The 24,375-nt window shown below is 42.0% G+C and overlaps 1 protein-coding gene across 1 annotated transcript in view; it reads left to right on the top strand.

The window, feature by feature from the left end:
* Positions 1-24,375, top strand: part of RAB38 (RAB38, member RAS oncogene family) — a 56,599-nt gene that overhangs the window by 19,094 nt on the left and 13,130 nt on the right. Inside the window, exon 2 of the mRNA XM_010973380.3 lies at positions 2,910-3,190. Within this exon, the coding sequence (XP_010971682.1) occupies positions 2,910-3,190 (281 nt within the window). The remainder of the gene's footprint in view (positions 1-2,909; positions 3,191-24,375) is intronic.

Here is a 24,375-nt window from a genome sequence, read left to right as displayed (position 1 = left end):
CACATACCCTCACAAACTCAAACACACACACACACACACACACACACACACACACACTGTCCCTATGAAGGTATAAGCCTATAGTGTGCTTTTTTTTTTTTTTTGGCATAGTTTAAAAATGACCCTTTGCCATATATTTGAAATGTAAAATCTTTCTTCTTGAGGGCTGCCTTACTCTACTATGAAAAACGCAGACAAGAAGATTATTGAATAACCCATGACTTTGGCCTTCATCTGATTAGTTCTCTAAAAGGGATCATAAGACATCCTTAAAAAGCCTGGAGGCCTTCAGAGTCCTGAATGATCACAGAGGGCCTTTTTCTCCTCTCTTCCTGAAATGTCATGGCCACCTTGATCAGGATCAAAGGAAATCACTGTATGCATCAGGAACTAAAGAAAAGAAAAGAAATTTAAAACTCATTCAGGAAAAATGAAAGTTCATCTGTGGGTTGTGTGTCATATGAAGAGTGTTATACCACTTTCTTTCATTGACTAGATGACTGTGGGAAGTTTTTTAAATGCTGGTACAACCCATGTAAGAAATATTTTGGGATCGTCATGTCACGTGCTGGCCCTGACAAAGTGCTCTTCTTTTCAGTGATCCGTGCTTGAGCACACACACTCACACACTGGGACGAGCAGCCTTGACCTTCATGCATTTTCATTAAGTGCTTATGGGTCAGTTCCTCTTACAAACTGCAGTGTTAATAATGCCAGTGTGCATGCAACGTACAAGAGAGATTGGGTAACTTGAATTAGAACTCAGCATCCACAAACCTTGGGCTCAAAGTTAATTGTAAAGTGTTCTCACAGGTATGTTGCCCTATATGTTCTTAAGTACACAGCAATTTCAGCATTTTTTAAAGATAAGTTGACTTCTTCAATACACACCTAACTTTGTTTTAATTTCTAAAACTTTGTAAGACTCTGAACACAAAGAAATCCCCAAATCAGCATAAAAGACCTTTGTCTGGCATAATGCTTCTGGAGTTTGGGGTTCAGAAAATATAAGCCCAGTCTTCATCAGCACCTGTCTTCAATAGCTACCAGTGCACAGAGTTACAAGCATAGGATTTTATTCATTTTTGTTGATCAGCTGAAGTGCCTGTAATTTTCTGTCACAAACTCTGGTCTAGAACTCTGATTTCACCACCTTCATCATACTGTCTTTCAGAATTTTTAGCATGCTGGAGAGAGAGAGGGAAAACTCAAGTGCCAACTAACCGTAAGAGAGTATGCTGGGCGCTTTCTGCATGTTAATTCATTTCATCCACGTAATAACTCTGTGAGGTGTATATGATTACTACCACTTTGCAGATGAGGGAGGCTGAACTTCGTGTGTTTAAGAAATGTGCATTTACACCTGCATGCTCACAAGACAGGAAAGAGGAACATTTATGGGAGTTCCTCTTGTTACTCCTTTGTAGTTTGTGTCTGTCTAGTTTATTCCATGAGGAAGTTCAGCTTATTTGTTCCCATTTGAACTGCTTTGCCTCTGGAAATTTAAGTATATCTTGGAAGAAGGACATTTGTGGGCTGTTTTATCTGATGGTCATTGTGAGGAATGCGTCTGCTTTTATATGCTGTTGGAAAAAATAATAAGTGAGAAAAAATTCTTTGATGTTGGAATGCTTAAATATTGAGATGTTAAGTATCCTTTATCAGTGCTTAGTTTATAGGCAAATATAGGTAATTTCTGTGCACTTTTGTAAGATAACTAGAATTCGTATGGATATATGTCAGAAAAGATTGTTTGCAGAATAAATTGGGGAAATTATAAAAATACAACAGCTACAATACAGAAAAACAAAGAAATGTACATTTATAATTCAGTTAGAAAATTAAGAATGAGAGCAAAACTAATTCTAGCTGATTGGTCTAAACAAGATCAATCGATTGATCGATCTATCTATCTATCTGTCTGTCTATTTTTATGTCAGAGGGATTTCCTTATCCCAAGGATTGCAGACTGCTCAAGGGTATCGGCCATCTAGTTCACTGTCGTATTCCTAGCATGTAGCTCAGAGACCGACAGTGATGCATAAATGTCTGTTATCTATTCAGTTGGTATATTGACACTCCTGGTATCTAAACCTGGGGGAGAGACCATACAAGACTATGGTTCAGTACTTGAGAGTATTCAATGTTGGTAAATGACTATGCGCTCTGGATTCAAAAAGCTCAGATTTGAATTGTAACTTCTTAAGCTTTCCATCTGTGTGATTGGAACACGTTACTTAGCCTCTCTGTGGGGATAGTAATTGTACCTTCATGATTACTTATGGAAATCACATCTTTGATGGTTAGGGAACATACAGTAAATGCAAACCATTACTATTACCCTTAACTGGAGTTGACTGTGGATGCCTTTTTAACAGGCTAACCTACTGTCCCCACTAAAATGTACGTTCCAAGATGGTAGGATTTTCATGTTTTAATCATCGTATCCCAAGTATTTAGAACAGTGTTGTTCGGTAGGACATTCTACGATAATGGACGTGTTCTGTACTGGAGTTGTCTAACGCTGTAGCTACGAACCACTTCTTATTATTCAACACTTGAAATGTAGCTAGCTCATGTGACTGAGGAACTGAATTCTGAATTTCATTTAATTTTAATTAATTTAAACTGAAGGAACCATATGTGGCTAGTGGGATACTGTATTAGCACAGTTTTGGAATGTTACCTGGTGCACAGACATTTCAATAGTTATTAAATGAGTGAATCCCCTTGGGACTCAAAGATCAAAACCAGAGCTGCCGATTGTGTGTTTAGTACATTCTTCAAAGATAAGTAATGAAGCACTTTGCTGAGTGATCTGCTCATACTGGAAGCCTTATTCGAATCCCATATGTGATTCAGTTTACAATTGTGATAAGTTTTTGATTTCTATTGCTTTTTGGTGATAGGTCAAGAAAGATTTGGAAACATGACGAGAGTCTATTACCGAGAAGCCATGGGTGCCTTCATTGTCTTCGATGTCACCAGGCCAGCCACATTTGAAGCAGTGACAAAGTGGAAGAATGATTTGGACTCAAAGTTAAGTCTCCCTAATGGCAAACCAGTGTCAGTGGTTTTGTTGGCCAACAAATGTGACCAGGGGAAGGATGTGCTCATGAACAATGGCCTCAAGATGGACCAGTTCTGCAAGGAGCACGGGTTCGTAGGATGGTTTGAAACATCAGCAAAGGTAATGTGACCTTAAAGGGTAAACCTGTTGTAGGCAAGATCCACAAAGAAAATGGCTCTAATCACTGTCATTATAATCATGATAATAATATGTGTTCGTTTAGTGACTTACAGTTCCCAAACGGCTTTAAGCTCTTTCTCATTTCAAAGGGATGAGTGGAACTATTATCCACAATTTAAGATGACTGTGGCTAAGGCAGGAAAGCAACCTGAACATGATCACATTGATAATACGTAATAACTGTGTTCGTTTATTGAGTGCTTATGATGTGTCAGGTATGTTTTTTGTGCATTTTCTCATTTAGTCCTCACGACAACCCTATTAGGTACGTATGATTTTTGGAAAAGTGAAAGACTTGGGCCTCACCTTCAGTGTCACTGCTTCACTCAAGTATGAATTAGTTTACCCCATCAGCACTTAATGTGCTCTTCGGTATATCAGGAATTGTGCTTTGCCCTCGAGATGAAAAGATGGCAAGAACACAGAACTAGCACACTGGGAGTCCTGGAAGAGCGGGGTGAGAGAGTAGATGGCAGTGACAAATGTGGAGACATAGTGTGGCTTGGCTCTGCTCACTCTCCTGGGTGGCAGAGGAGCAGCGGGAAATGGGGCAGCGTCAGGGCTGGAGGATGCAGCGTCCCATGTGGCAGGTGGGGGTTTACACTTCCCATTATGCTCCACACTCTTGTCTGCCATGCCAGGGGCACGGATTTTGCTCTCCTCCCTTTTGCCTTGTTTACATTTTTGCATCTCAATATCAGAGAGAAATAGTTTCATCATGAATTTTGAAAATTAAAAAAAGCATAAGTAAGATAAAAATAAATGTTTTGCTGTATTTTTCTGATATCTTCTGTGCCTATAAATATGTATGTATGTTTTACATTATTAGGGTTGCATTAGGATGTAGTTTTACATCATGAGCTTTCCACTTATTTATTTGTGGAGCGCACATACTAAATACTTGTGGGGCACATGCACTGGGCTAGTTGTTCGGGATTCAGCAGTGAATAAGATAGGCATTGTGTCTGCACTGACGAAGTTCACACTTAGGACTTATGGTGAACATTTGAGGGCATCCTTAGAGAATGGCTTGAAAATATAACTTGAATGGACATCATTCAGATAGGCTGGGGAAGAGCCTCTGACTGGTTTTACCCCGGAGAGTGGGATGGTCAGAGTTGCCCGGGGGACTATGGAAAGGTAGACTGGAGGCAGGAGACCTGGAGACAGAGTGACGTAGTTACTGCCTTCCTGTGGGAAAATGACCAAGCCGCGAACTAAGGTAATAGCTTTAGAGATTAGAAAGAAAAACCTGGTCTGAGAATATCACTAAAGCGTCAGCACCAGCAGGAGTAAGCATGTGCTGGGCGTGGGGGCCATGGACCTGGAGAAGACGGTGCTGGTGCCCCGTGTACCAGCAGGGTCGGGATGCTCTCTGGTTGCAGCCGTTTCTTGGAGTCTCAATGCCTGCTTCTCTCCGTGCTCTAAGCTGGCCTTCTGTTGAGAAATTGTTACTTCTCAGTTCCTTGTTTTCCTTCTTGGGGACTTAGTGTGTTTGTATGTTTTTCCCCTTCTTTCCTTTTAAAATCCCTCGTTTCCCCCATTTTTTAATACTTCTCCTTTTATTTATTTATTTTTTTTACAATGTTGTGTTAATTTCCGGTGTGTAGCATAGTGATTCAGTTACATATATGTACATATTCCTTTTCATATTGTTTTTCATTATAGGCTATTACAGAGTATTGACTGTAGTTCCCTGTGCTGTACAGGATTTTTCCTTTGAGTCAGGACACAGTATCTGTCATTTTCTACTTCCTGGCTCTCATTGAACCTTTTTGGTTTGTTTGTTTACAGTATTTATTGCTGTAAACAGAGATTGATCAAGCAATACTCACAGATTGTGATTAAGTCACAGAAATCTAAGAAATGTTACTTTTTTTTATAGTCTGATTCTTAGACATTAGTCTGGCTTTTTAAAAAAAATTCCAAAATTTGGGTGAATCCATTTATTCCCCTGTTCTTTAGCCTCACATTCAATTTCATTCCACAGCTCCTACATATTTGTTCAAATTCCTTTCTTTCAAAAGAGTCACTCTCCAGCCCAGAAGCCTCCAGACACTGAGGAAAAAGAGTAGAATTTTGGAGAACTCCTTTTCTCCTTTAGTTACCTTCCACCTGGAAGGCACTCTGTATTGAATGACCCGTATTTGTATGAGGAGGGGAGTCTTCCATCATTTATTTGTTCATTCTTTCATTCAACAAATATTATTGAACACCTGCTACGTACCAGGCACTGGGAATAGAGAAATTTATAAAACAGACAGAATCCTGACTTCATGTATAACAATAACAACAACAAAACATAAGTGAAATATATGGGCTGTTGGATAGCCAGTACATGTTAGCAAGGAAAGAAAGAAAAGAAAGGAAGAGGCCTATGAATTGGTGGGCAGGGTTGAAACTGCTTGTGGGACAAAGGACGTCCTGCAGGTTTTCCTTCCCCTCACTCTGACATCCCTTGCACAGCCACTGCAGTGTCAGGCTCTGCTTAAGGGCATGATGTTCATTAACTTAAGGCCTGACTGACCCACTGCGTACTTAGATACAGGGTTTCTAATCCTCTAAATCCCTGCAAGTGTAAACTTTGAAGAGAAGCTTTGTGCAGAGAGAGGGTGGAGGGAATTCCACAACGCTCAAGTGCACCGAACGGCTAATGTGAGCACGAGGGTACAAGGCCTCATTGCAAAAGGTGGAACACACATCCAACATCTCTCCTCCCTCCAAACATACTGCTACTGAAATTGTCCTTCTGAATGTCTTAATCGTGAAAACTGCTTCCCGGGGGCTGGTTAGCGTTCAAAGTCATCTCCTAGGTGCGCAGGAACAGTACTACAGCACTGACAAGCCAGAGTGTCATATGTCAAACGGTTTTTTTTTTTTTTTTTAAAGATCTCTGATAAAGCTCTGCTTGCTTTCTGAGGATAGTATTTCAGCATTTACAAAACGGAGGCCCAGGTCAAACTGCCTGAAGCTAAGACGGTAGCATTGGGAACAGCTGCCAATTCATTCTTCGATTACATTTGGGATCAGGGAACATTTTCCATAAAGATCTTTCTCTTAGAAAGTGAATCTCCTAACAATCAGAGTCCTCTTCGTGTGACATTATAATCAGTCTGGTGATAAACATCTGATTTCCTTATTTTTTTTACATTTCCCGAACTTCTAATGAGCCAAAGATCACAACCTCTGGCTTTGTCCTCATGGACACACCCTGCAGAAGTCCTATGGGTATCACCATCAGCTTGGCCATGCCTGAGGCTGAAACTAGTAGGGGGTTAGAGGAGTCTGTCTGTCATTCAGACCAGCCTCCTTCTTCTGCTGACCCCCACCGCTCAGGGAAATTTACCCACTTGCTCTTCAGTCTTCTAAAGAACCTTTCCACCTGAATTTACATGCCTTAGTTCTGTTGCTGGAATAATCATGGTAGCCTCTGGCTGTGAATTAAGAGAGACAAAAAAATTAAATGTATGCGGACATCTCTGATTTTTTTATATCATCTTCAAATATTGGACCCAAAGGAAAGAAAAAAAAAAAAAAACCAGTCGCTCCTAAGTCAGGTTTTCTTTCATTTTCAGCCTTTGCATTCTTTCCCTTTCTGTGCCGTGTTTAGTTGAATTCCACCCAGGGGTTCACTAGGGCCAGATAATGAGTAACTGGGGTGATCATGTGCCCGTTTCCTGGAACATTCCTGGTTTATGTCCGCTACCTTAGTATCATTATTAATAACACCCCCATTTCAGGTCTGTAATTTAATTTACATTGTTAACCTATAAATCAGGGGCTCCAGTACATCTCACTGTCCACATTATACCTTAACTCTAACAACAGTGATTTTAAGCATTTCTGTGTCCAAGCTCAGTCTTCATAATATACTTTGGTAGATTTGTCTCTTTAAAATGAGCACCCTGGCCTGCTATTGTTAGTATATTCCCAAAATTGAGAATCTGGTCTTTTGGGCCCATCTCAATGGCTAATGGAGCCCCGCGACTTTGTGGCCCATTTGCCTGGTGCTTTCCTGGTGTCCACTGCCTGAATCTCCACCAGCTGCTCCTTTTGGCTTCACTCCATGGCCACTCCCAACCATCTTTTAGGGTTGCTGTGAACATCAAGTGACATATTATATGTGGGGGTCTCTGGATGTGTTATGTCTGACCCCACCACACGCACACACGCCGTATTATCACTGTTATCTGTTCCCGCAGCCCATCCGCTGGTCTGGGTGTCGCCGCCCATCCGTACCTGGCTCTGATGCTTATCATAGCTGCGCTCAGAGGAAGGGTCTGCTTCTGGATCTCAGCCCTTTCCAGGCTGCTCCATCTTGCTATGATGCTGTAGTGGTTCACAGGTGGCTGTGCTCAGGAACAGGACACCAGGAAGATGCCAGTGTAGGTGGGAAATAATGGAGCAAGTAGTACCTACCCAAGTGGTGACAGGAGCCTCAGTCACAGAAAGAACTGCAGTGCCTTATGCTCATGCAGCCTCCACCCGTGCCCTACTCCTGGCAGAGTTCCTTGTCTGTTTCTATCCTATTTACAGTGACTTTTAAGCCTACCCTCTGTTTCAGAATGTTCTGCGATCAATGGGTGCCCTGAGAAGAAGCTTTCACATTAAACTCCACCAAATTTTAGTCCCTTCCCTGAAGTTAAAAAGAAAAATGTTGATGTGTTTCCTGCTGAGGGAAGGAATATACTTAATAGTGTTCTCTGCAAGAAGTTACTTGTTTTTAGGGGGAGGAGTAGGTGTTTCACAGTGTAGTGGATATTTTTTGTGTGATTTGGCTTTCCAGTTACGGTTAAACACATTTGCTACTCTGGGGAATGTCTAGCCATGGGAGGTTCACCTCCCCAGGAAGAGCCCACAAAACTTTCTTCTTTTGCTTTCTTTGCAGCTAGATCCCAGACATATGACCTAAATTGCACAAATCACACTGCTTTAGAAGTGAGCCACTAGAGGAAGAAGGTACAATGCAGAACCTATTTCTTTTCTGAGGAGGGCGAAGGCAGAACAGGCCTCCGTCTTTGGGAGACAGCAGAGTTTGCAGATCCTGTGTTGGACACAGAAACAGGACCACTGCTGGCCCCAGGAACAGTTGCTTTCAAGTTGAGTTTCTGGGAGCTTTGCAGATTACAGGCCCTCGTACTCAGTGGTAGCTGGCAGCAGTGTCCTTATGACGCCTGTTCTATGTGGGATTTGGGTTTTTGGAAGCTGAGGTGCAATCCTGTTTCCCTAGACGACTGTTTCTGTAGCTTCCTGAGTAATTGTGCAAGCTACCCGACCTCCCTTGAATAAGCGATTTGCTGTTCAGCCAGCATCAGCTTCTGTATCTCGCATCTGAGAATCTGGCTTAATATTCACGGTCAATTGCATCGGAGAAAACCAACTTCACTGTCTCCCTTGCTGCAGGTCTTAAGCCTCTGACAGCCTATGTGCACGCTGAATCTCCAGTAATAACAATGGCTGTGTTTCTTGCTGTCTGCTATATGTCAACTTTGTGCAGAAAATTTTGTGTGTGAACTCATTCAATCCTTAGCATGATCCTATAGAGCAGGTATTATTATTATTATTATTACCATTTTAAAGGGAAAGAAAAGTTGAGGCTTAGGTGATTTGCCTAAAACTATATAGTTACTACCTTATTTCTTTGACTCTAGTATATACTTTTTGGCCCTTCCTCTGTTAACATTTCAAAATGAAGACATGTCCGCTAGTCAGCATGGATTTCTAAAATGATGGTGTATCCTGCAAAGAATGGCTTTTTTACTGTCTCTTTCAAAAAGACTATACCGTGCAGCAGTTTGTAAATGTTTTTGGCCACACAGAACACTTAAACGAATGGAAGGTGGCCTAGAATTCTCGTGTAAAGAGAAAGTTTTCTGCATTTTGCTGAGTTTAGTGAGCCTCTTTCATTATCATTATTATTTTTTAATTGCTCTGCAAGGTAAAATATGCAGCAGTTAAATGGCTAGTTTTCCAGAAGCTGCTTGAAGAGTAGGATCACACATCATTTCTTTTTATAGGCTTCTAGAAAATATGCAGTTAGAAATACAATGCATCTATCACAAACTGGAAATGCATAGATCATCGCCCTTGAGTATGAGTAGTTATTCTCATTCATTTTTTAATGGCTTGAGTATAGGACATCATTTTTTAAACATCCTTTTAGTTTTAAATTGGGTAGTAGGCCATCTCTGGTTATCCCAAATTTTTAAATGTCAAACCATGAAAAAATTCTTGAGAGTCACTGGTGTATTCATTGATTCCGTGCAATTTGTACTGAATGACTGTTCAGGTCTGTGCTGTGAACAATGTATATTAAGCCTTTTCTGGGTTCAGAGAATGCTATTAAGAGCCTGTTCTTCTTAAAATGCCAGAATTCCCTACGGGAAATAGATATGCCAGGCTTTAGGCATCCATCTCCAAAGACTTTAGATGGGATTGCAGGATGTAACTCCACTGACTTAATTGGGACACAGCACATTTAACCCTGTATTTTCAGCTGATCTGCTTAGAGCTGGTTGTACTTAGGGACACAAAAGGATGGGCCCAATCTAAAAATTCAAAATCAGAGCAAAGTTAGACGGTGTCATTTAAAGGAAATGATGGCAGTGTTTAATAGTCATGATCATTTAATATAATGACCACTAGTCTGTAGTACAACTATTTGAATTATCACTTCTGACAGATTCTTAATGCCCTGCGTGAAAAATGGAATCATTTGCCGAAACTGAGAATAGCTTAAGTACGAGAACCTCAAAGTCAAGCTACTCATCTGCTTACAGATCAGTATAAATTCAGAATAACATTTTAATTTTTATCTTTAGCTGTTCAGTTCTCCAGAGATTTTCAGGGTCTATGCTAGTAATTTGCTAGATAATCTGAGATCCAACTATGACAAAGACACTGTAGGAAAACAGACCCAGACCCTCAGAGGATATGACCGCGGCGGGTGTGTAGGAGGCCGGGTGTAGCACTTGTCGTCGTCTCCTGCAGGGGTCACATGTCCATCATAGCACAGGCCCTTCCTGCCTCCTGCTTAGACCATCGTAACCGTCTCCAGACCTTGCTCGTGGTAGTCTGTTTGGCATGGTGCTAAAAACTCAGCCTACCCAAGGCAAGGAATCACTTTGATTCCATCACTGCCTAGTTCAAGAATCTTCTGTAAGCTCTACTTCTTGATTCCAATTTAGACACCTTAGAACAGGGGTTAGCAGACTATGAACTGTGGGCCAAATGTGCCCCGCCCCTATTTAGTAAATAAAGTTTTATCCGAACACGGCCATGCTTGTTGGTTCACAGGTTAGCTAGGGCTGCTCTTCCACTACCCCTGCGGAGCTGAGTAGCTGCAAGAGAGGCTTGTGGCTTTCAAAGCCTGAGCTGTTCGCCATCTGATCTGGCCCTCTACTTTATTAAAGTTCACCACCGATGTTTTACAATAGCAATAGCTTCTTTTGAGCCAGGCAGTGTGCTAGTGGCGTTACATGCATTATCTCATCCTTCAAACTGTCTTGGAAGTTATTATTATTATTATTCCTGTTTTACGGATGAAGGGATTAAAGCTGAAATTGGAAAGCATAAATGACTAGCTAAAGATCTCACCGTTAGTTGGGATTTCAAGCCAGATGTGCTAAAAATACACCCAGTCACCCGACCGTGCTATCTTATAGCCTTTTCCAGTCTGGTCTTATTATATAACAAATATTTATTGAACAACCAATTCATGGTTGACCAGGGACTGGGATAGATATGAGACAGGAAGGAAGGGGACAGGGCACAACCATCAAAAGAATGACACAGCAATTAGCACCAAGATGGTAGAAGATGCAACTCCCAGTAGACTTTGAGCTTCATTATATGCTCGTTGCGATACACTAGCTGCTAAATGACACTCCCACAGGCACCATAAAATTTCCGAAGCTAATCACAAAAGGTCAAAAAGTGGGCAGTGGCCCAATTCCTGAGAATCCCAGCCCCATTCCCAAAGCAGTTGGAATAACCCTCCCATTTGTTAGCATATGGAGTTCCTGAGCCCATAAAAACTAACAACCCGGGACTTCATGGCCTTTCTCTTGCCTTTTGAAACGGCCCACACTCTGTCTATGGAGTGTGATTCTACTTTTAGTTTAAACTAAACACCCACCCCCATTCCTCGTGGCCTCTCTGGCCTTCTAAGATGGCCTGCACTCTGTCTGTGGAGTGTGTACCTCTCTGAATAAATCTACCTTTACTCACCTGTGGCTCACTCTTGAATTCTTTCCTGCATGAAGCCAAGGACCCTCACTTGATGGAGCGTGTCCCAGGGACTTGCCTGGGACCTGGGACGTGGCCATTCTCTTGCGCCCACTTTCCTGTGTCAGATAGATAAGCAAAAGGTGGCCCAGTCTCTAGAAGTTTAAAGTCTACTGACAGATACACAGATGCGTGAATGGGTCTTCCAGGAAACGCAGCAAAGCAGAACAGCTCGCTTGGAGTTACTGAAGGGGTGGAATGAGGAAGGGGCCTTTTCCCACACGGACACTGCCAGCCGCTTGCCTTTCCCTCATCTCTGTGCGTTTGTCCATGGTGTTCCCTTTGTATGGAATGCCCGAGGCAGTTAACACTGTTTATATTCCGTTGTGTCCCAACACGTCCAGCTTTGGGTGTGAGAGAGGAAAGCGAGAAAATCCCGTGGGTTTAGCAGGAGCGCCTTCAGCAACGAAGCATCAGTGGGCATAAGCCACCTCACTTTCCGGATGTCTTCTACGTCCCAGTGACTCATGAGAGCAGGCCTACGAGGAGCCTTTGTTCTCAGAGAGGATGAAGGCAGACCTCGCCCCTCCTCTAGAAGAGACCCAGTAAGGCACAAGGAGTGTTTTGTAAATGATTGTTTTCAGTATTCCTCAATTGTCGTTCTTAAGGGAGGGGTGACTTTGTCAATGTCTGGGAGTATTTTCGGTTGTCATAACTGACTGGGGAGAAGAGGGAGCTGCTGACATCAAGTGAGTGGAGGCCAGGGATGCTGCTAAACACCCTGTGGTGCACAGCACACACCTTCCCAACTCCCACTCCCAAAAAGGAATTACTTGGCCCCAAATATCAATAGCAGTGAGGCTGAGAAACCCCAGACGCCATGCTTTCTCTTAGAATTTTCTAAATGCTCTAAGGAGAAGGCACTAAGTGAATAAAAGATCCTGTTCGTTGGTTGGCACCTTTAAGAAAAATTAAGTAGGGTGGACTTTTGACTTTTGTATGTTTACCAAGAAGCTGTTGAGTCTTTGGGTTCAGGCTTCTCTAGCCTATTAAGGATTCCCTGCCTGAGGGGTCGATGCTAAGGACCTCGTTTGACGCATAGCAGAGTTTTGCCTCCTATGGTCCCCACCCATCTAATACTTTCATCTTAATTTTAGTATTTCCAGTTCTCACCTCCATGCCTTTTCACATGCAGTTCCTTCTGACTAGAATATTCTTCTCCCACCTTTGTCTTAGGAAATTCCAGATTTTCCATGTCTTTGTTCTCCTCCTACTCACACCGTACAGCCCCTCAGATTTCCATAAGGGACTTTGTCTCTCCCACCCACGTGCCTGGCACCACCTAGGAGATGTCTGTATGTCGGACCAGCTCATATTACATGGCTCAGCCTGCTCCTCTGATAAATGGGTGCTATCATGGAAAGATGACACAGCTTGTGTGTCTCTCTGAGTGACTGTGTCTTTTTGACCCCAGAAAAACAACCCTTTCCCCAGCTGGACCCAGGTTGTAGGATCACCATGCACTTCTGAACCTGAGATAGGACCCTGAGAAGCACGGAGGGGCACTTTGGCAGAGCATGGCGAGCGTGGGCTTGGGTGCTAGGTAGATAGGGGTCAGAATCTTTCCTCGGGCACGAAACTGGGTGGCTTTGGGCCAAACCCTTAATCATGCCAAGCCTCCATTTCTCATATGAAAAATGGGCTTAATACTTTATAGGGTTGTTATAAGAATCAGTGTTAATATCTGCCAGATGCGTGGAAGATTAGTGTGCAATAAGTGACTCGTCTGTCTAAAAAAAAAATACACATTTATGCAAAAATTGCCCACAATTTCAGAGGCTTCCCAGGCAGTCCTGCCCACTGAAGCCAGGACCCTGTTTAAGCCAGACCATAGTGCCTTCAATTGCTTGATTCCTCTGGCACCGTTAGGAAAATGTGTTAAGAGTTAGGGGATTCCTGAAGAAAAAGTTCTGTGTAGCTAGAGCAGGGATTTTTTGTTGGGGTAGAGTATCAGAATCAGGAAGAAGGGAGCGAGGAGCTTTTTAAACAAAACTCTCTCCTCACGTTTTTGCAGAATGCCTCTGTCGAGGGTGCACTGCTCTCCACCGGTCCCTTCGAGGATCACTGTGTGTACTGAGAGATGTTGCCCCCTGTGAGTGTGCTGCACTTTTGCCTAGTGTGGAGACAGGAAACAAACGCGGGAAAATGATGAGCTTGGTTAGAGGAAGATTGGAGAGTGAAGGGAAGGAGGAATAAGCTCTATTCTAAAGGGCAGAAGAAGGATTTGGAAGGACTTGCTGAGTTTCCTGGTGCTGTCTAAAAATGGGAGCCAGAGTTACAGGCAGGGAGCGTCTGAAATCTTTGTCAAATTTCCGTGTTTGCACTTCTCAAAACTCCTGTCCTAGCCTCTCAATCATAATTATTTCTGTGAAAATCTCTGAAGGAAAAAAGGCCTCTGTGTCTGTCTCTCAGAATCTCAAGGAGGGAGGATGCTCCTGAGGTTCTGTGCTTTCTTGAGCAGCAGCAGCAGCAGCAGCAGCAGCAGCAGAGATGAGCTATGTGGAAAAGTGTAGGTGATGAAGGATGGAAAAAGCAAGCAGAATCCTGGTGCCTTTGGGAAAGAAAATATTGCCTGGGTGTAGTGGGGTGCAGACCTTGACAGAATATGGTCTCTGGTCTTCACTAGTAGACCATCACTCCCGCTCCCAGACTCAGGGAATGATGAGCTACAACCAGACCCTGCTGTCCTCCTGGATCTCTTCCTCCAGCCGGGACTCCTTCCCCAAACTTCAGACTTCCATGTCCCTCTGGGTCTCTACCTAGATATCACCCAGACAACTCTTTAAACTCAATATGTCAGAAACTGAATTCGTTAGCTTTTCTGCAAATCAGATTATCCGATTTGGAGAACTCACGTCCATCCAGACATCCAAGCCTGACACCCACAGAACGGGGTTACTCATCCTTCAGAAACCGCAAGTTCCTGGGCATAGAAAACCCCCATAGTTAGGCTCTTCTCTGCCTCTTCAGGTCTGCCCCTGGTTACTCTGTCCCTGCATTTATCCCCTAGTGATACTAACGTGCATCAAGTCCCCTGTTCACATCTCGGGAGGCCCCCTTCCTGGAACATGCCTCCTACAGTTGTTCACCTGTTTTTCACTCTACCTCCAGGCTCAAGCATCATCTGTCACCGACTCTCAGGTAGTCTCCCTTATCTCTTACCACATTATGCTAAACTTCTTTGTGGGCGCTGCACTGTGAAATCCTCCTGGTTACCCACCAGCACATTGGCTTGTACGTGGCAGGTGATCACTTGATTAATGTTTACTGGATGGAAGAGAAGGGTTTGCTGCACTGCTTTTCAAGCACTTATTTGGAGGATTCTTTTCTCTGCCCTTTGTGGGGGTATTTCTGTCCTTAGAAAACTGTGCAGAAGCAGAAAAATTAATTTACTGCTGTATTTCCCAGGAGGATTCCACATTATGTAAGTCCTTTCATCCAGAAAGCTCTCTAGACACTTCGCACAGCAGGGAGATTGCAGTGCCCCACAGTGCGGAGGGGGAAGGAGAGAAGAAAAATGAAGATGAGGGAAGCAGCCCCCGCTTAGTGCTTTGGGCCCAGACTGGTGAGTCCACATAGCATCCTGCAAGAATCTACCATCAGCCTCTGGGTTTTATTAGCCAGCCTATTCCTCCTTCACTCTCCAGAACAAGAATTTAGCAGTTTCCTTCTCACTGAAATGCTCACAATCTTACTTCACATGTGTCTCTCCTTTGTTTCAAACCCTGTCATTTAAGCCACACACAGTGAATATCGTATTTGTCTTTTTTTTTCACTAGTAAAGAAATGGAGTTCCAGGGAAGCTTTTCAGTGATTTCCACTGGAGAAACCTGGACTTCAGATCTTGTCCAGAATTCTATCCAATGACTTGATTCTTTCTTTTTAATTTTTTTTTATTTTTAATTTTTTGGGGGGAGGTAATTAGGTTTTACTTATTTATTTATTTTTGGAGGAGTCACTGGGGATTGAACCCAGGACCTTGTGTATGCTAAGCACGCACTCTACCACTGAGCTGTCTCCTCCCCACGATGGTGTGATTCTTGAAGAGTTGTACAGCAGGGATGCATGAATTGCTGGTTAAAATTCAGGTGCCTCAGCCCTACTCCAGGTGTCTGGAGGGGCATAGAATGTATGTATTTGGAAAACAGTCCGTTGGTGATTTTAATGTGATCCCTGATTCAGACGCATCGTGTTAGACTTTGTTCACTCAGTCACTCGTTCGTTCATTCATTCATTCCTGATGTATTCCTTGAATACCTACTATGTATTCATGTAGGCACTTTGCTAAGCACTGAGGTGCCGGTGATAAAGGGCACAGTATCCCCCCATTAAGAAGTTCTCAGTCTCTTGGAAGAAAATCCGTATAAACAAATAATTACAATTCAGTGTGAACTTCCTGGTTATTTCTTTGATGGTTTTCTTACCCCCTCCACATTTTTTTTGTTCTTTCTTTATGGAACTTCTAGTTTGCTGTAACTTTTTGAGTTGAGCCAGTGAACCTACTATGCTTTCTCTTTTTCTCATATTTCCAACGTTGCAATTTTTATTTTATTCTTTTATTTTTTGACTTCATTTCTACTCTTCTATTGTAATTTTTAATTTCAGCAGTCATAGTTTTAATTTTGAAGAGATTTCTTATTCTCTGATTGTTCTTTTCTGTAGCATACTTTTCTTAGTTATGAATATAAAAAGTGATACAAATGAATTTATTTACAAAACAGAAACAGACTCGCAGACAGAGGAAACAATCTTATCGTTACCAAAGGGGAAGGCCGGGGAGGGATGAATTAGAAATTTGGGGTGAACAGATACTAAGTTCTCTGATTATCCATATCTCCCTCTACGTATCCTTTAGACCACGATGTGTGCATCCTCTTCTCCATTACTTTCAGAGATCTAACAATGTGTTGAAATCTCTTGGAGGCTGATGCACATTTTCTTATTCTTTTAATTTCTGAGATTCTATTTGAAGTATTTTGTTCCTTTGAAATCATTTTTCCAGAGGTTTGGTAAAGAAAGGAAATAAATATATTCTCTCAGTCTGCCATCTTTAACTGGAAGGTGCCCATGGTCTTTGACCTTCTGGTAATTGTCTACTTTATTTCCAACTCAGTCTTAGTCATTATGTAACTTAATTCATTCCAGTTTATTTTACGATTAGGATTATTTTATCTTCATCTTACAATGTGGACACCAAAGTCCAGCAGGATTTCAGTAACTTCCCCAAAGGAGTACCAGGGCTAGGATTTAAACTCCGGTCTGACTGATCCCAGACCTTCCTGGTGCTTTGTGTCCCAGCTTTCTACTTTTGAAAGGAAAACAAAGGGCAAAGGCTGTCTCCTCTGTCAGAACCACGGTCAAGCCCTTCTGGAAAGGGTTGCTTCCTTGCTTCAGGAGGGGTTTTGCTACTAAGACATGTTTGCCTGCTCCCTCCCTGTGCTACGTCTTTACTTCTTTTTTTTCAGTGTTGATTTGTTTGTCCCTACTTTGTGATCCTTTACCTTCTTTGATGCATCTTGTATGCCATCTCTGGAGCATCCCTGGATCTGTGGCAACAGCCCTGCTCTCTCGAGGCCTTCTGTTCATCTCCCTCTGCTTCGCTGACTAGCGAGGTATTGATTTCTTGGGAGAACCTGCTGGGATTCGGGGGAGGGGGAATCAATCACCCACTAGACTTGAGGGGGAAGCAGCAGCCACCGCCTCTCAGGAGCCTGTCCTCTGGCCTGACGTGCTGGGGCCCTGCTCAGAGACAAGGCGAGCCCGGCGTGTCCAGGGGGATTCTGCAGTGATTAGACTGTTCCAGGAATAAAGCAGCAAAGTCACTGACGGAAAAATCAAGAGCTGCGAACCCATGTCCTTGAACTAAACAGAGTGGAGTCGTCTCTTGAGAATAAGTTTGCCTGTCACAGGTTGCTTCAGGGGAAGGAAGTCCTCTGTTGAGAACATTTCTGATTCTCGGTCACTCTGAATGCTCTAGCCGAGGCACAATCTTTGTGAACCGCAAGGCAAATCATTTAGCTTTCACGCTCTCCGGGTTCCCCAAAATGAGAGAGAGGGTGTCGGCAGTGGGTACCTAGCATTGTGTGTGCAGAGTGTTTCTGAAACATTGGGTGTAAATCCCCTTTTTTTAAAATGTGACCTCAAGGGGCTCATTGTGGCAGCTCTCTCTGGGTGAGCCCTTTTGAAAAGGAAGAGTTCCTTTGGAAAGAGAATTAGCACTGTCTGGTTCATCTGGTTATAAGTGTAGGTCTTATGTCTCAGATTTTTGTAAAGAAGGACAGACATGAGCAGTAAATTCGAATTATGAAAGTCTAAAGAGGTCTCGTGTTACCGCTGCGATAGAAACCCGCCCTCAGTCCCCCACTTATCATGTCGTACGTCTTCTACCGCTGCAGGGAAACACAGGAAAATTAGATTTGGAGAGCACTTCAAAGTCATCTTGTTGTCTAACCCATTATTTTATGGTTTCATTTATTCATTCTACACATATTCATGGAGTGCCTCTTTTCCATGGGACAGACATCGTGTTAGGCTCCAGAACTACACCTGGACAAAACAGAGACAATCCTTGCCTTCCTGGCGCCTGCATTGTAGGGGTGGAGACAGATAATGGAGTGATAAGTAAGTGCGCTATATAGCTTGTCAGGTGGAACTAAGTGCTAGGCAGACAATTAACACGGGAAGGAGTCTAGAGCTGGAGTGGCATATATGCATGGGATGTAGGGGGGAGGTCAAAGAGAGGGGAGCAATTTTAGACAGCTGACCTGGGAAGGTTTCAAGTTTTTTTTTTTTTTTTCTTTTTAATTGAGGCCTAGTCTCACTCAGGTATTTTTTTAAATTAAAGATTTGAAAGAGGGACAGTACTGAGCCATATAGACTTCTGGGAGGGGAATGGTCCAGGAAGAGAGTATAGTATGTGCAGAGGCCCCATGGCATGAACTGATAGCTGTGCTTTACTAGGACAACAGAGATGAGGTAAGAGAGGTGATGGGGACGTGTTCAATCTTTAGAACGTTGTAACAATGTTGGGTTTTGCTCTGCGTGAGATGGAAAGATATTGGGTGTTATCAGAGATGAAATATGATTTGACTTAAACAGCCATTCTTGTGGTTATAGTGCACTTGGACTGTAGTGGGAAAGGTTGGAAGCAGAAGATCAGCTAGGACTCCACTGCAGAAAAGTTGCAGGAAGTAATTAAATTCAGTGTGTATTTCTGAACATACGGCAGACAGGATTTCCTGATGATCTGGATGAAGGTTATGAGAGAAAGAGGATATGGGGATGGCTCTACAGTTCTTGTCCTGAGCAACTGGAAAAGTGGAGTTGCCACTTTCTGAGCTTGGGGTCCTGAGATGTGGATGGGTCAGGGGGGAAAGCGGTCAGGATTCAGTTTTGTGTATGTGAAAATCGATAAGACATCAAAGAGCAGATGTCAAGTAGGTAATTGTGTTTGATTCGGGAGTACAGGAGCAAAGTCCAGGCTGCAGGTAAGAGGACCAAGGACTGATCTCTGAGCACTCCCAGCATTTAGACAAGAAAATGAGGCTACAGAGAGAGGAAGTAGCAGGGGGAATAAGTATTTTGCAAAAGAGCTGAGACTGGAACACAATGGACTCTTCTCAGTGTACAATCCTAATACGATTACATTTTTCATTAGCCTGCGCTTCCATCTTCCTTGCCTGTGCTCTTCATCTCAGGAGTACAGTGGGGAGATGCTAGACAAGGAAAAAAAACAAAGAATAGATTGCATAACATCGGCACTCTCTCTAAATCATCAAATAGCAGATTTATTCACTGTTTCTGCAAGTTAGTGGGTCTGAAAATCAAAGTAGGCAGGTAAGAAGACTAAGTGATCATCTCCCTCTGTGCTGTCGACAGTGCACTTCCTTTTAAGTTGCCAGTAGTTCTTTCATAGGTCAGAGGTGGCTAGGGTATGACTGGAACATGGCTTTCACAGGGTTTTAGAGTGGTTGGAGATATTTAAATTTAACTCTAAGAGCAATTATACAAATTTAAGTTTCAGGTCTATGAAAGGGCCAAAATATTTAGAAACCTTGTAAATTAACTTCATCATGTAGATTGAAAGTCAACTTTTGTGACTTGCCAAGAATGATCAAAATGATAATAGTTAACATTTGTATAGTGCTTTCAAATTTAGAATGTTTCCAACATCTATGTTTCTTGTTTGGCTTTCACAAATCCCCAGTACAGAATGACTTTTCACTCTTTTGTAAGACTTCTCTTTGTTAAGAACTCCAGCCTGTTGTTTGTGTGAAATGGCTTTAGGAGTCCTTCCCACCCTGGTCCCCCTACCTGGATACCCTGTAATCTGTCCATATGCCTTTTTCTCAGTGTAGGAACCAGATCTGCTGACAACATACCACATGTAGATGACCAGAGCCTGGTATAATGAGGCTTTAACATACCTTGCCTGGGTCACATTTTTATTTTAGATAGTATTGTACTGTACTTATTTCTTTTAACAGTTGGATCAAACTGTTGACACATGCTGCACTCATGGTTATCTAAAAGCCCTCCCCACTTTTGTGCAAATAATACACTGCCAAATAAGGTCTCATGCATGTAAGCTATTGACAATTTGAACCAAAGTGTAGGATTTTACATTAATGTTTATTAAAATTTATTCTGAGGCTTTCATCTATGATTCCAGTTTCATTTTTTAAAATAAAAAAAGAATTTTTGGCAGGGGTAATTAGGTTTATTTACTTATCTACTTACTAAATGGAGGTACCAGAGATTGAACCCAGGACCTCGTGCATGCTAAGCATGCACTCTACCACCGAGCTATACCCTCCCCTGTCCAGATTCATTTTTAATCTATTGTTTTGCTTATCAAAGTAAAATTTCAGTTTCAGTTAGGGTTATGTCCATCTGTTACCCCAAAACGTAAAGAACCCAGTTCTCGTCATGCCCGAAAGGCAAGTTTACAGTCAGCAGATGGTGCGTTGTGTAACAAATGGTTTTAAAATATTTATTTAAAAAAAGGAAAAGTACACCTCCAAGAATGGGAGGCGGGCGGATCTAAGGGAGGAAAAGCTGTGGCTTTTGTCTCCCCTTCCCTTATATCCTCACTTAGAGGTGGTCTTTTGATTGATCGGCAGCTCTTGTCCCTGGAATGCTTAGTCATGTTTGGCTCCTTTTGCGCATGTCCTCACCCACGGCGTATACAGAAGAATCCATGGGGTGTGGGGCCCAAACCACAATGTTAATTATAACACAGTGAACGTTGGGTCATGTCCCATTAAGTCCTTTCTGCTACCCCGCAGCTGTGGCTGTCGGGTTTTAACCAGTTTCTGGCTGGCACTCATTTAGAAGAAATAAAGTCCCTTTATGCTGGAGGCGAGTGTAACACCATCTCCCGGACCACCCTCCCTCTCCTCCACCTGTCTGCCCGGTGTTCCCACCTATCTAACTACCTAACATGTCTACATTTGAAAGAGTCCAAAAACATGACAGCTGACCTAGAGGCTGACTTCAGTTCCCAGCCACGTGGCCTTGTCGCAGCATGGCGGGAGGAGGGTCTCTTCCCAGTCCACAGTGGAGCCTTACAGAAGGCAGCAGTCAAGGGAGTGACTGTTCCATCCTGTTTACAGGCCCCATCTACACTCGGTGGTCATGTGCCCCAGGAGCTGGGAGTCATAGGGACAGCCTGGATTTCAGCCTGCCGTACTGGTTTCTAGCCAGGAACACGTCTTCTGGAAAGGTGAAGAGCAAAAGGCATGTAACAACTGAGTCTGCCCCCTCTCTTTTTTAAAGTTTAGAAAATAAGTTTTACTAGAAGCCCCACCCAGCTGCTTCCACTTCTGTTTCATTAGCCTCAACTACCTTTAGCACAGGGAAACCAGGGAAATCAAGTTGGGGCTACCGATACATGATCGGGATTCTGTTAGAAAGGAAGAGGAGATGTTGCATATGCTGTAAATAGAATAGTCAGGGTATGAATGGAAATGCCAAATGGAGAAAATAAATCTTTAGGAAAAGTGGAAGTTAATAATGAAAAAGAAAATCACAAAAACGCTCCCACACAGGATTGATCACTGTTGACATTGTCATATCTCTTAATTACATCATATTATATGCAATTTTTAAATTTATCATGAGAATTTTTTCATGCTAAGCTCTTTGTAAATATAATTTTAATAACAGAATAATATTTATATTAATTATTTTAATATTAATAACAGAATATTTAATATCAGAAGGATATACTATAGTATCTCCTATAATTAATCCTACACTTGAGTAGTTTTCAGTGTTCACTATTAAAAATGATGTCATAATGAGTACTTTTTGCATAAAATATTTTGTACATTTAAGACTATATTATTAGGCTTTATTCTTAGTAGAATTACTGGATCAGAAGGAATGGATATTTTTTATGGTTATTGTTATACAATTTCATATCCATTTTCCAAAATGATGAACTAATTTATATTTGCCAACAATAAGTAGAAGTGTTCGTATCCATATGAGAATACTGTAAAATCCCAATTTCATCATCATGTCAGTTCTGCTTCTTGCCTTTGTGTCTAACAAAAATTTGCTAAGTATGCCTTTTATGACTTCCTCCAAATTTTGGGTAAAAAATGAGGTTAATTCCTCATGAGGTCAGAGGTTTGAGCTCTGTGCCACTGACTTAGTAAGTACTCTTGTTTAATGTAAATAAATAATGAGTAGTCCTTGGGGACCATTTGAGTCAATGAAATCTACCCATTCTACTTTGAAGCCAACCAATAGCCACCTTGTCCACAGAAGATTATGGGGGGGTGTTAAAGGTAAGACGTGACAGGCAGTCTCCTGATCGTCCAATCTGAAATCCTTATTACAGAAGAAAACCAAGTTAGTTTGTTGTTAGGTCTGCCTTCTCTGTGTCACCTGACAACCTCACACCATATTCTTCAAGAACAAGTCTGCCTCTTTGTGACAATACTTTGCTCTGAATAAACCCCTACACTGTCTTTTTCTGCCTTTAGCATTTTCCCAGGCATGTTCTTAGACTTGAGCTTCCTGACCCGATCTGGATGAGTTCAGACCACCCTTGAGTCTGTTCTGAGCTCATATCCCTTCTCCTTCTGTCTTTTGTATGTGTTATTTTTAAACCTGATTTTACCTGAGATATTCCTGTAGTCAAACATTTTTTTTAAGATCTCTTTCCTCTTTCTTCTTCATTGGGTTACTCATCATTGTACAGTTAGAATTTCTGTTTCTGAGCTTCCTCTCCTTTTTTTTTTTTTTCTCCTAGACAATATTTTGGCTTGTTTTTCATATGTGAGGAAAACCGACATAACTTTCCATTCATTCTTATCTATTTCTATCTTACAGTTCATGAAATATTTATAGATAGTGTCTCTCCTTCCTGTTGTATGGGCTTCAGAGGTATTAGGGCTTCTTACACTGTTCATAGTTCAAAATTAATCACTTATTTTCTTTGTTCCATTCCTTTGAATGTGATTATTAAAAAACACAAACTCCTTATGAAGAACTTATAAAAGAACCAGAATTATAAATTAGAAGATTAAAATGATGTGAAATCAAACCACCAATTGATTTCACTGTTAACATTTGGTCTGCTTCCTTCTAATCAGAAATACATATATATTTAAAAGAATTCCACCTACCTCTTTTAAGTCATATTTATCCTTTAAGTGTCAGCCCATAGAACTGACTTACTAGCTATAGACCTAAAGCTGCATATACATAATACCAGAAGGAGGAGGAAGAGAAAAGTAAAAGGTACCCAGGGTCAGTTAAAAGAGGTAAATCGTCTTCTGAATAATATTTTATAATGCAAGAAAACACGTAATACATCTTAAGTTGTTCTCATGAACAAAGTCGATATTTTTAAAGTTTACATTTGAAGCAGAAACGTCCCTTATCTGGCAACGTTATTGTCTTCTTGAATCTATTTAATTCAGTAGAATTCTGTATGAACAAGCAGAAAATCAGAATTGAGGTTGTTTTAAGCCCTAAGAAACCTCTTTTTTTCCTTGAAAAATTTATTAAGCAACTGCTTTAAGCCTTTCTGAAGAGGTACTTCTTTTTAGGTCATTTATGTTTCAGCTCTGCTTTCCTCTTTTTGTATGTCCAATATAAGATCCTGAATCATCCACTTATTGTGCACATGTTGAAGTTATCAGATGCCACTGGATGTGTCTCAGTTTCAGGATGCATAACTCGGTGGGAAAATAGTTTTCTGTTTCTTTTTTGAATCATACATTGCTTGTATGTGTCTAAAATGTTAATGCACACACCTGCATTGGTGTAGATGACAGTGAATGTCCACAAAAAGGGACAGTAAACAAGGGAGGGTTCCTGATTCTTGCCGTGATTCCTCCCTGGCCAGTTCTGTGCTCTCACCCCCGAGCCATTCCCTTCAGCTCTCCCTACAGGTTGCCCCAGTGAAAGTGTTCAGCTCCTCCTTACTCTGTCTCTGAAGTCAGAGTAATCAGCTGATAGTGTCCACATGACCTAAGGAGGCCCCTCCTAGTACCATTTCTCTCCTGGACTTAGAGTTGCTTGAGTCTCAAGTGTGAACATGTGACTGAAGCCAAACTCATCAGAGCCCTTCCCTGAGTTTGGGGATAGGAGGCCCTTTCTCATGGGTGGCAAAGCTACGCGTATGGGTATAAGCCCAGCGACTCTTTATATGCAAAAAGCTGTGAGGCAGATAGAGGAAATTAAGCTGACCTGATGGTGTTGGAAAGTCTGATTTCATTTCCTATGATCTTGGCAGTGGCCTGAATCTTTTAGCAATTCTGTCACTCCTGGGAGCTACCCTCCCAATGACCTAGGCAATTCAATGGGTTTCTGATTTTTTG

This window comes from Camelus bactrianus, chromosome 10, assembly GCF_048773025.1.
Source record: "Camelus bactrianus isolate YW-2024 breed Bactrian camel chromosome 10, ASM4877302v1, whole genome shotgun sequence".
NCBI classification, from domain to species: domain Eukaryota; kingdom Metazoa; phylum Chordata; class Mammalia; order Artiodactyla; family Camelidae; genus Camelus; species Camelus bactrianus.
The sequence above is the reverse complement of the archived record's forward strand: the minus strand, read 5'-3'. Positions and strand labels throughout refer to the sequence as shown.